The following is a 13,506-nucleotide window of genomic DNA, read 5'->3' on the forward strand; positions in this document are numbered from 1 at the left end:
AAATTGGCGTTTGTCATCAGAATCCGAGGCATCAATGGAGTAAGCCCAAAGGTCCGCAAGGTACTGCAGCTCCTTCGTCTTCGACAGATCTTCAATGGCACCTTTGTTAAGCTCAACAAGGCTTCCATTAACATGCTGAGGATCGTGGAACCGTACATTGCATGGGGGTACCCCAACCTGAAGTCAGTAAATGAGCTCATCTACAAGCGAGGCTATGGCAAAATCAATAAGAAGCGGATTGCCTTGACGGATAATTCCTTGATTGCTCGGTCTCTTGGTAAATTTGGCATCATCTGCATGGAGGATCTAATTCATGAGATCTATACAGTTGGGAAACGCTTCAAGGAAGCAAATAACTTCCTGTGGCCTTTCAAATTATCTTCCCCACGGGGTGGAATGAAGAAGAAGACAACTCACTTTGTAGAAGGTGGAGACGCTGGCAACAGGGAAGACCAGATCAACAGGCTTATTAGACGGATGAACTAAGGTGTTGCCCGTGGTATTTTTGTAATCTGGTCAGTTAATAAACAGTCACAGCTTGGCAAATTTGAAAAAAAAAAATAAAATAAAATAAAATAAAATAAAATCAGGGCATTTGCGTTAAACCCTAGGGCTTCTTGTTACATACGTCATAAAGACAAAATAAATGGGAAAGAACAAGAGGGCAATATTTTCATTTGTTCTGAAACTTGTGCTTCTGTCTGTGATATTCACCTCTAAAGTAGAAAAGCAAAGAAAAATAAATAACCTGTACATGTTGTGAGTGGTCTGGGAGACAAGTTTATAGGTAGAGAAACACTACCTTATATGTTTCTAAGATCTTTGTCTCTCAGAAATACTCTGGTATTTCATCAATATGGAAAGAAATGGAGGTCCTTTTACTGTTAGACTTAACGAGCAAGAGCCTACAAGTGTACAGAATGACAGGTGAATTGTCCACAAATGACAGTGTGATACAGTGACATTGGCTGTCTATGTGTTGACATAAAGAACCAGAATTCAATCATCAGCATTGCACCTAGACAATATTTCTCTGATGGGAGTGAAAGCAGATAAGATACTTCATTTAAGAATGTGACACCATTTCTGAGAGGAGAATCTGGTGAGGAGTCCATCTTCAGCATCCCAAAGACCTACTAATTAAGACCTCTGTGTTCCTCTGCACACGGAGCACGGCTAGCACTCACAGATACTTACTTTTCTCTTTGTCCCTGAATAGAAATACATGTCCAGGAACACATAGAGAGGGCAGTAAGTACATATAAGATGTCAGGTGCATTGATTGTTCTTCTAAGTCAATCTTCAGCAAGGAGATGGGAAATCTGAGTGCAGAAAATGTAGAAAGAAGCACCAGCTGTGTGTGGGTGTGTTGATCTCCTGGAGTACTCAGAGTGGCCTGTCAGCTGAACATGTGTGTGTGGATTTTCTGGAACACTCAGAGCACTCCTTACTAAAGAGGGATAATAGGTGTGGTAAATCATATTTACTTTCAGTTACTGTGCTTGGACTATGCAATAGCGGTTACCTGCAAAGACTTGATGAGTGAGGGGAATAGATTATCCTCTTACACATTGATCTGAGGCTTGCAAAAAGATTCTGGTTAGAGGCAAAATAATGGCTCAAATTTATAAAAGGTTAGAACATTCTGTATACTGAAAAAAAATATGAAGAAATATTGACTGTTCTAATGAGTAATTAATGATTTGACTTGTGCTATGAAAGGTAACTCCTTCATCTCGTGGCTGCTTAATTACGAAAATTTAATCTAAGCAGAATCCCGCTATGAAATGATAAAATGTATAAGGTTAATACACAACTTTGGAAACACCTATGCATTTTACTTTAGAAATAAACGCCTGTGGCTTTAATTACAGCGTGTTATCTCACAAACATCAGAGTTGCATTTAACAGACAAAAGTGTGGCTGATGAATTTATTTGACATCTCTGGTCTTGACCGGACATAGGCATTGTTCTCTGGATATATGTTCTCTGGCTGCATCCATCACTTGTGATGTGCTTTCTTGGGCCTCATTCCAGCCCTAGTTTGGGCCTTGTAGACAAACCTGAGCCTGACTCAAGTTTCTGTGGCCTTGTGGGAGAGTCTAAGCCTGGCTTGAGTTTTGAGACATGTTTCAGTCACTTCCATACCAGGGTGACTCAGCAAGATCTGTTTGGCCCTGCATCTGCCCTGTCATTGCTGATGTAAAGCTTTGCCATTGGCCCTGTCAGTCACCTCATACCCTCTGTCACCCTTCCCCACCCCTAAGTCATCTCACCCCACCAAAATTCCTCCTCCCTATGCTCCAAGTTTATATAAGCAAAAGGCTGATACATTAAAGTTGAGTTCCTGCTTTGACAAGACTCCTGGCCTGGTGTGGTTTTTTTGGGCCGCTGACACTCACCATCCTGCTCATCCCCAGAGAGAGACCTGGCGGGACCTGAACCTGTCATTAAGTGCTTGTCACAGGTCTGTGTTTGAAAGTGGTTATCTTGATGGCATCTGTGAGAACACAGGTAACTACAATGTCTAGTAGATGTCTACATACCCCATTGCAGTCTCTGTGGCCAGACCTGCTAGTACAGAAATTACTGTTGTAACGAACTTCGATACGTAGACTTTTAGTGAAGTCCCCAACTTCATGTTACACTACCTTTAATGATGCTTTGTTTTCTCCCTTGATTGTAGATTTGCCTCCATGTTGGAGCAGGAAGTCTCTATACAGCATTTCTTCTCTTTTTACCAATGTTAATACTTTGGCTGTTTGGACAGAAATTCAGTGAGCCAGACAGCCATATTTTATTCTACTGGATTATAGGCAGTGCTGGGGGTTGGAATTAGAAGGAACAACAAATATCACAGTTACTTCCTCTGGACTCCAGGTAGAAGGCAGGAAATGAACTTGTGCCCCATCTATTATGAGGAAGAATAACTGTAATGGCAGTCCCTCAGGAATTTGGCAGAGGATTAGACAAATAAACAGTAGATTTATAGTGTTGGAATTTACAGGTTTGAGAGGTGGCTCTATCTTTAATAGGGCACACTGCTCTTCCAGAGGACCACGGTTCAGTTCCCAGCATCCATGTTCTATTGCTTACAATCACCAATGACTACAGTACCAAGGAATCCAGTGCCTTATTTTGGCCTCTGTGGGGAGCTGCATAAATGTGGCATTACCTTACATGCACACACACACACACACACACACACACACACACACACAAATAAATCTTTATAAGCAATACTGTGGTTTATGTGAGGACTAAATGATATATTACACATGAAATATTCAGAACTGTGTCTGACATACTCAATAAGCTCAATGAAGATTCTTTTGTGTGCTTACTCCTTTTTTTCTTTTTAATTTTATTCATTGTCTATGATTATGGGTGTTTTGCCTCGGAGTGTATATCTGGGAACCATATTCATGCTGTGCACCCTGAAGCCAGTCCACATCTGTGTACACATCAGAACCCCTGTGACTGGGGTTATAAATAGTTGTAAGTCTCCGTATGGATACCAGGAATTGAACCCAAGTCTTCTGGAAGATTAGACAGTGGTCTTAACTGCTTAGCAGTCTCTCCAGCCCCACGCATATTGTTATTGATTTGTATTTATTTATATTAAATCAAATCTCCTTCAATTATAGAACTTGGATTAACATTGTCTTGGCTTGGAGATGCTCCAAAATAAAAGAATCAAATACACAGTGTTTAAATTGGGTTGGTGGTGATGATGGTGGTGATGGTTATTATGATGGTGACGGTGGTGGTGTTGCTGTTGCTGCTGCTGGTGATTGTGGTGATGGGTAGTGGTGATGGTGACGGTGGTGGTGTTGCTGTTGCTGTTGCTGGTGATTGTGGTGATGGTGGTGATGGTGGTGGTGGTGGTGGTGGTGGTGGTGGTGATGGTGGTGGTGGAGGTGGTGATGGTGATGATGGTGGTGGTGTTGGTGATGGTGATGATGGTGGTGGTGGTGATGATGGTGGTGGTGGTGGTGATGATGGTGGTGGTGATGGTGATGATGGTGGTGGTGGTTGTGGTGGTGGTGATGGTGGTGGTGATGGTGGTGGTGGTGGTGGTGGTGGTGGTGGTGTTTATTGAGTATTTTGCAGGTCTTAGCTCTTGTACTAATCATTTCCTGACATTATATCCTATTTAAGTCATAATTAGTGTATCAGTTAATTTTAAGGAAGAGTTATTTGGGTGACCATAGACTCAAATACATAAGCCAATGGTGCATTTCAGATTCAAACAATAACATTCACCTTCTCTGTCTTTGTGGAAATGAATTATAAAAGAAGCAACTCTTTGTACGTAAATTCTCAAGTCCTCTAATGCTGCTACTTCTTGACATTGTTTTTGTTCTATTTTCCCATGGACACACTCATTCTTTCCATCTGTAAGGAAAGTCATCCACACTCTGGACACGCAAAGTAAGAAGCTCATAGGACCTGATAGCAAAGGCAAGTGAAGAGTTCAAGGCACTTAATTGAGATTTCAATATTATATTCTAACTACATGCTTCCAAAAATACCAAGAAGAGGAGAACTTGAAAATGATTAAAATAACTCATGGTCTGCACATCCCAAGATGAAAGCAGGATCATGACATTGCCTGTTTCCAAAGATCTGGCGAGTATGTCTTTGTCTACAAATGCTTCTCCTATTACTTTTCTGCCTGTAAGTCCCCAACACTGCATGGGCGAGAATCACTGTGCAGAGGGCGCACATTAGCTTCAGAGTTTTGTTTTGTTTTTAATTTTAAGAAGTACAACCGAGAGTTTTCTGTAACTCATAAAATATACAGTAGTAAGGGGTTTTGAGTAAGACTGAAAAATGGGAGGAAAATCTGTGCTCCCAGTAGGCAAAATATTCCCGACATTTTTAATAATAATGAAAACAAAGACATCCTTAAGGCAAAAGTGAAATGCATTTTGTATGTGGAGGGCAAATGGATTTCATTTAATTTGTTTAGGTTTCCTTGTGAGGGTTTATGTTTGAAAGTTCAGAGCTGTGAAAATAACAAAGAATAAATGTTTCAGTGGTCGAGGGAAGGTGTTGGAAAAGAAGCCAAGTGTTCTAACCTAACTAAGGAACACATGGAATCTGTATACAAAACCATTCCCTTCCCTTTCTTTATGTTTTATACTTTTATATCCTTTAATAAAGCAAAAGAAAATGAAACGTAGGCTTCCTTGATTTTATAATCTATAAATCCTGGCTATGTAGGCATGGAAGTATATAGATAGTTTCTATTTTAACAGATAAGTCTGACTAGTTCACATTAAAAGATAGAAAAAGTCCCTTTTTTAAAAAGAGATGATCCTTTTCAATTTTTAAAGGTGATGTGCTCACTGTCCTTAAATGCCAGACGGAGCTGCCCTGTGGGACATGAGTTAGATTTCTAGTGTGTGTTTAAACAGTGACTGACATTTACCAACATGAGCTATCAGTAAGGAATAACTCGGCTCTGCATGTCATTACTGGTTTCATTTGATCTAACACTCAACTCTAAACTCCTAGGGTAGGGATTGTCTGCTTTTCACTATAGAATTCCCACTGCCTAGAAGTCTCTAGTAAATGTTTGAGTAGCCCCATAACAGTTGGAGTGGCCCAGTCCTGGACTCCACGAGCTTTCCAGATACCAAAAATGTGTTGGCATTGCTGATACACGCAGCACGAATCCTAGATCTCAGGCAGGGCTGAACGTGAAGAGCTTGATATGATCTTCTAAGACTCAGACGCACACCCTTGACTCTAAGGCCTCATTGTTGAGAGCAAGATGAAGTAAAGACAATAACTACGGTGCTGGCTTAGTCTGATTCTGCTGCCAATGACATAACACGTCAGACCAAGTGGGTTTTAATGAAAAGAAGTTTATTTGGTTCATAATTCAGAGGGCCAATGTCAAGAAACCACATTTATTGCTGTTGAAGTTCTAGGAAGCATAGCTCATCACAGGGCAAATGAAAGAGGGTGTGGATGTTTGTATGTGTAGTATCTGCATTTGTGTAGTGTATATATGTATGTGGTGTGCAAACTGTGTTTGTATGTGTATGGTGTGGGTATGTATGTATGCTGGTATATATTTATAATATTTATGGGTGGTATGTATGTGATGTGTATGTGTATTATGTTGTGCTTGTGTTTGTGTTATATGTGTATGTGGTATGTATATGCATGGTGTATGTATATATGTGCTTGTGTTTGTGTGTGTGTTTTTATGTGTAATATTTGTATCATGTATACACGTGTGTTGTGGAAATCTTTATGGACTAAGCAGTCCGACTGATGACCAATGAGCATGGAAGAGAGATGTTATCAGTGGACTGAAGCCAGAAAAACTCTGAAAGCCTGCAGTCCTGGGTGCAGTTTGTATTCCTAACCCTAAAACCATAAGGTGGGGCAAGTAAGCAAGCAAGATTTCACAGAAGCTTTCTAGATGGAGCTTTCTCCTTATTTCAGAAGACTAAAGCCAATGAGTATAGGTGGGATGGATTTTCTTGCTAAGTGATACCTGATTATGACTCTGCTATGCAAAATTTACTAAAGAACCATAAGCAATACATTCATGTTCTAGAAGGTTCCACATGCCCAGCTTCTAAATACCACCTGAGCCTGGATGCTGCTGTGACTGTAAGTGATAATTGCTGTTCACATGGATCAGAAGGAAGCAGCATAAACAACCCTCCTGTGTCTTCTTAGCTCACAGACCTTCCTCTTAAGGAGTAAAATCACGCCACTTCCATTTCCTTTTGCTTAATAGAAATCCTTGCTGTCGTTGGGAAACATCCCTGTAGTAGTCACCTAGCTCAGTCTTACATTTCCCACAGCCCCTGCCGCATTTCTAATCTACCTGGAAAACGATTTGTGTCATTTTGGGTGTTCACCTGCTCACTTCATCTTCCATCTACATGTTGATTGGCAGAAGTGAAATATTTACTGTTTCCATTTGCTCTTGATTTAAAAGTTTATTGGCTTTTGGGAGCAAACAGAAATAGCAATTTACAGGAAACATTGAGAACAGAATACTAAAGATCTGCAGAGGAAGAAGCACACACAGCCTCAGAAAAAAAAAAAAAATTCCATGACTCAAGGAAACGGAGCAGCTCTGCGGGAATGCTCCAAAAACTGAAGGCTGAATCACACAGACTCTCTGCAAGGAAAGGGGAAGAAAACACATCAGCTTCATCCTGTCTACCTGTCACCTTTTTTGAGGATAGGAATTAATTTGTTCTGACTTGACAGACAGCAAGTGGGGAGTCACATAGCATGCTCAGTCAGCTGAAGTGACATGGTAAAGACACAGCTGAGTAAAAGAGCTAAGACCATTCATTTTCTCAGGCCTAGGGCTTATGCAAATGATTAAGAATTCTTTAACAATGCTTTCTCTCAGTGTGAAGAATCTATAGTAAGCCATGTATGTGGTTTACTTATGGAGGTTCCCAAGGCCCTGCTAGCCCGTGTTAAGGACCTTCCTACTCTGAGGATTATTTCCCAACGCCTAACTCTATGTAGATTTTGGTATGGTACAGATGAAAATTGTGTTGAAGGAGATATTTAAAACGGCAGCACCTGATCTGTATTGTGTTATTGAGCCGCCATTTTCCTGACTAGGCTGGCCCTGAGGTCACGAGCTTCTGTAGGAACACACCGGCCCTGCCACCCATGAAACACCAGAGTGGGAGATGGCTCTGCTAATCTCCCACACTGTCTCCACAAGGCTGGGCTGAGCCCAGACCATCCCGCCATACATGCGGGCATGGTAGAAAATTAGACTCTAATGCTCAAATTATCCAATGGCTTTTTAAGTTTGGTAATGCTCAAATTAACAAGATACCCACACAATTGGAGGTATTTCCCAATTAACTAACCTAGATATAAGTTGTTACCCAGGACTGCTCTCAGTCCGAGCGTGGCTCTCCATCCTCCTACATCTCTGTCTCTCTAGCTCCTCCTCTTCCTCCTCTTCCTCTCCTTACCCCTCCCATTTTAGCTCTTCCCAACTTGCAGGGACAATATGCCACTACAAAATTGATTTAAAGTCATTCATATACCAAGATCCACAACCTACCTAGTATTAAGAATAGATGTTATATATTTAACTATCATGTTTATATAATGTGAATTCACAGGCATATAAAACCACAGCAAAAATAAAATGAGAACTCTACATAGAGTCTTAATTTTTTTTAATTCTTTGAGATTTTTATTTTTATTTTAGGTGTGTATGTGTTTCCCTGAATGTGTGTCTGTGCACCACATGCATGCAGTGCCTGGGGAGGCCAGCAGAGGATGTTGGCTCCTGTGGCACCAGAATGGTCTAGGAATGCAGAGGAAGCTTCAACTCTGGATATCTCAAAAGTGAGGATGGCAGGAGTTGGCTCCCCCCACACTCTGGATATGCAACATGGAGCCATAAAGCTTGCTCCTCCACCATTGACCCTCATAAGAGCTTATAACCCTCAAAGTTATCAGTCTCCACTCCTTCTTTAACCTTATAAGATTCCCCTCTCACTCTGCAGCCTCTGAGTATGTAGATGAGGCATCTTCTCATACCCCTGCCCTGACCCCACAAACCTAGTCCCACAGACCTCCCCACCTCCCCAGAGGCATAAATACTATTTTCTTCCCCCGAATAAATAAACCAGTTATCTGAAGCTGTTCCTGGTGTGTTTATCACCCACATTCTCATCACCAATCAAGATCCCGCATTGCACTCACTCATACATAGCTATGCTTCCCTCTCTCCAATCTAGCCCGTATTCAACAGGCCTGGCCACCTCAAGGGAGAAGCAGACACAGGAGGCGGGCTCCCCTGTGACTGGAGTTACAGGCAGTTGTGAGCCACCGCGTTGGTGCTAGAAACAGAACCAATGCCATCTAGAACATTAACCACCTAGTCACCTCTCTAGCCCCAAAAGATTGCCAATTTCACTGGTATGTTAAAAATCTCTGTACCTAAATATCATTATCCTAGTATATGTTTTAAAAAAAATAAGCTAGTGCGTGGAACACACATGCAAGAGGGGGATAAAAAGATCAGTATAGCTCTTAGCTTAAAAATGTCAAGTTTGTAGAGAAGCACAGGAGAGGAAAGATGAAGTCAACTCATCTGCACTCAGCCTTCCTTTACTTGGGGATCTTTGGCTTTGGTCTACCTGCATCTGTTTCCTGTTCCTCCATCTCTCGGAAACCATATGTATGCTTGCTCACTGATGTACCCAACACTGCCACAGGGTGACCAATTATACTCAGTGAATGAATGAGAGTCAGTAAGTGTATTTTCACCAAACACCTTGGGCATGAAATTATAGTAATGTTGCAAAAGCTCTGCTCTCCCTTGAGCTCTCTCAGCTGGTGACTTCTGCACAAATTAGTTCAGAAGCCAGCCCTGACAGGGGAGCAGGAGCTGTACGTTGGTGAGTGCTATAACAGAACAACATAAGTCGTTTTCCTCTTTCCTCTTTTCCTCTACCTAAGAGGCAGTGCAACAATGCCATCCGTTTTGGTTTACGGTGGTCACATTAATAATATGGAAAATGGAAGAAATCCTGCAAGAATAAACTTCTCTATAATAAGAAGTATGGTGGGGTGGGAGAACCAATTACATCTTTGTCATACTTTTCAGAAACTGAACAAATGTCAGCACATTTAAGGAAGCACTGAAGGCAGCAGGCATTTGCCTCAGCACTGTGAATATGGCTTACCCTGTCAAGTCACCACGGACTGTTGGATCAGAGGTCATCTGATTAAACTCTTAACTGCTTCCAAGCTGTTTTCAAAGCCAGAGTTTGTGCCTGTACACACCACTTAAGTCAAATTGGTTTTAGATAGTTGTGGGGAACATGCTAAAACAACGAAATTAAGTCTTAACCTACAACAAACCACAAAGCTTTTAACAGTCAACATGTACTAGATAGAATCCATGTTTTATGATTGCTACTCGGTAAAGAGGGGAATGCCAAGTTCCCCCCTTACTTACTTGATCAGCTGACAATCAGAGAATTAGTCAAAGGGATGGATTTGGTGGCATCCTTCTTATCTATGAAGTGGTTTGGATTTTTAAATGTTATTAATTTTAAAAATTTGGTTCATAATCCCAGTACCTGCTTCATGAAATAGCAGGGACCAGAGAAAGAACTATTAACCTAGAAATCTGTGCTTCTCAGCTGCAAGACAGATATACAGTAGTAGGTTTAGAGAGATCCTGTCTTCTCTAGGTGCCCACTTAACACTAATTTTGTAGGTGATGGGTTCTTTACTATAGAGAAGAGAGACAGGGCAGTGAAGGGCTGGGGTGTCATGGAAGAATACAGCAAATGCTTTTCCTTTTCATTAGGCTCACTTCTCCAATGACAATCAAGCTGGAGTTACAACATTTGTCATAACCAAATTCATGTGCACTTTTCAAACCTAAAGCATCTACATGTCAGTATAGACAAGCAAGACCTAGGACCTTTTATCTGTATACAACTGTTTGGTTTTTAAGAGACAGTCATTGAAAAGTTGCTTCTAATGTCAAGTGTTTGTTTAACCCAGCAAAAGGGTATGCTCAACAGCTAAAGGCTATGCTCCAGAGGAGAAGCATTGATTATTATTATACAAAGAAAACTAAAGTCCCTCAAGTGTTATAATAAAAATATGTCCTAGTTATTAAGTTCTTAATGTTATCCAGCAGCATGTTATGCCCACAGGCAAATTATGATGCCCTTGAATTACCTTGTAATGAAGATATGCCTATTATCAACCCATTATAAGTTCAAAAATGGCACATACAAAGACCAAACTCCATGCCAAAGTATTTGATGTCAATGCCCATGCACTGAGCCTGTCTCTCTGGTGCCACTAGGAGCCAGCATTCAGACTCAAGTTGGAGGCCTCAGATAGAAGTTGAACCTCTTTTGTCTTCGTTTTTCCATTTGTGAACCTAATGTTGAGGGTGTGATCTCCTGGTATTTGTCTTGTTCTCAGAAAATGAACAACTAAGTTCTATACGTGACCCAGTTGCCTTGCTTTGGCTGAAAGTACCAAAGAGTGCCTTGTGCAGTGTCTGGACAACATTCGCACTGTTCAGAGCCTTGCTCGCTTGGACTTTCACTAACGCCTGGAAGTTTATTGACAGACTTCAATCTTCCCCATGAAAGGAAAACAAAAGACATTTTCTGCTGGCTAACCACATTCTGAAGAATTATAATTTTTCTGTCAGTTTTATTTTTTATGTAATAATGAAATCATGTTAGATTCAAGTTCTTAAATCTGAGACACAGCCCTGGCTTTGTAGATTGGGAAGCATCACAGAGGAGGGAGCAGAAAGATCCTAAGATCCCAAATACCAGGAGGTCTGCCATGACACTGTATCTGCTAGAAATGGCTGCATAAGCGAGACCTGAACAGTGACAGCATCAACAAATGCTAACATAGAAGGGACAGAAAATCTCACAGGGCCCCAGCACTACATAGAAAACCACTGATATAAACAACTGCTAAGAAGACTCAGCCTTCCTCAGGGATGAGCCCCTGACTGACTCTACAATTCAATGTGGTCAGCCCCGAAACCACACACACACACACACACACACACACACACACACACACACACACACAGGACAAAACTGGACTCAACAGATTTTATTTACGTATTTGTCCGCGTGTGTATGTGGGAGAGAGAGAGAGAGAGAGAGAGAGAGAGAGAGAGAGAGAGAGAGAGAGAGAGAGACTTGGTTTTGTATAACAATAATAATCAAAGAAAATGAGGTTTCAATTTGAGAATGAAAGAAGATGAGAAAGGCTATATGGAGAGGAGGAAAGTGATGTAAGACCTTGACTAAGAAAATTTTATATATACATATATATGATATATAATACATACTATGTATACATACACACATACACACACACACACTGGCTTCCACCTTTAAGGATCTGTTCAGGGCACGCTTACAAAAGGAACCTGAACAGACACGGATTTGGATGAGAAAACATACTTCCTTAGGAGAGTCCGAATTCCTTTGAGCTGCCTTATATTTCATGAACATCACACAAAATTGGCAGAGACGTTATGGTTCAAGATCTGTGCAGCCTTTGATTTATTTTATTTTTTTAGTACAAACAGGGCTGTGTTATCTCATCTGCTGCTTTATTCTCTTGTTTGATGGATGAAGCTCCACAATGAGATCTCATACCTCTAATTGAGAAGGGGGAGACACGAGTGAACTCTCACTGAACTTCTACCAAACTAAACCTTTGGTTACACCGCATGTGGGTAAAATATAGCTCAAAATATGGATTTTTCTCTTGATTCCTTCTGTCTCTAGATACAAGCTCTCACACTATCTATACTCACAGTCACCCGCACGCACCAGATTCCATTCCCTACACTCCATACCTCCCCCAAACCACCACCTGCACCTCCTACATAGGCTATAATTCAATCCACGTCAGGGTACACATAAACAGGAAGAGCTGGGGTACCATGGCATAAATGGTGAACAGTAGGGGTTTCACCGGGACACATGAGTGACACATGAGTGACAGAAAGGGACATTAGCAGTTACTGCTGAGGTGTTCACAAGAGGCTGCAAAATAAGAAGCCTAGGTTTTACTGTGCAGATGTAGATCCAGCAGAGGAACCTAAACCACCCAGACATTTTGATTAAGACTTCCCAGAACCAGACACAGAAAGAAAGGCTAGACCTACTGAAGGCTGTTTGGGAAGCGCTTCCCACACCCGTGGGGAGATCATGAGAGAGCAATCTGGAGACCAGGAACAAGCCAAGAAGCAGAATTTTAGGGTTAAACCATCCCAGATGGATCCTATCAGATGGAACAAATAAAAATTGTGGGTCATTCAAGGTTCTAGAGTCAGTTTTCTTCCCCCTCGTTATTGATTAAAAAAAAAACTTAGGAGAAAGGACTCAAATATCCAGAAATTCTGAGAAAAGACAAAGGGAGACTTTTGGTTGACATCATTATCACGAATAAGGGCTAAGTGATGAAGGTAAGTTCAAGTACGTACATCAACATAGTAGGAAACACAGACCATGATTGTCCAAGGAAAGCATCGTGGAGAAGCAAAATGACTGGAATCTCACACCTAGAGTAGCTGCTAACCCTCCATGAAGCTTGTACACAGAACAGTGCTGCAGGCAATGACCTAACTGAAGAGTCAAGTCCCCTGTTTAGGGTGTTGGGGGAGCACCTCATCAAAGTCGACGGGCAGACCCACAGTCATGTTCCTATTGAACTTGAACTTAAGATTCCAATTTCTCATGAAGAAGCTAAGCGTTTCTCTGGAAGGCTGGTTGAATCCCATGTCATCGGAGGGTGGAAGGGAAGGTGGGAAGCCTAGTTCACCCTTACAGATAGTCTTTGGAAGGAGACCATGCAGGCACTGGTGAATCCGTAAGACTCTAATCCATAAAAAAAGTGTCTCTATCTGTTTCTCTCTCCCTCTCTCTCTCTCTCTCTCTCTCTCTCTCTCTCTCTCTCTCTCTCTCTCTCTC

The 13,506-nt window shown here is 41.4% G+C and overlaps 1 protein-coding gene across 1 annotated transcript; it reads left to right on the forward strand.

Annotated features, from left to right (window-relative positions):
• Positions 1-3: 3 nt before the first annotated feature.
• LOC114626090 (60S ribosomal protein L7) lies at positions 4-546 on the forward strand (the record flags this gene model as incomplete). Its single annotated transcript, XM_028773441.1, has 1 exon — positions 4-546. A coding segment is annotated over one exon (483 nt), but the record flags the coding sequence as incomplete, so codon positions are not given.
• Positions 547-13,506: the final 12,960 nt, after the last annotated feature.

Source organism: Grammomys surdaster, unplaced genomic scaffold (assembly GCF_004785775.1).
Source record: "Grammomys surdaster isolate TR1022 unplaced genomic scaffold, NIH_TR_1.0 66, whole genome shotgun sequence".
Classification (NCBI taxonomy): Eukaryota; Metazoa; Chordata; class Mammalia; order Rodentia; family Muridae; genus Grammomys; species Grammomys surdaster.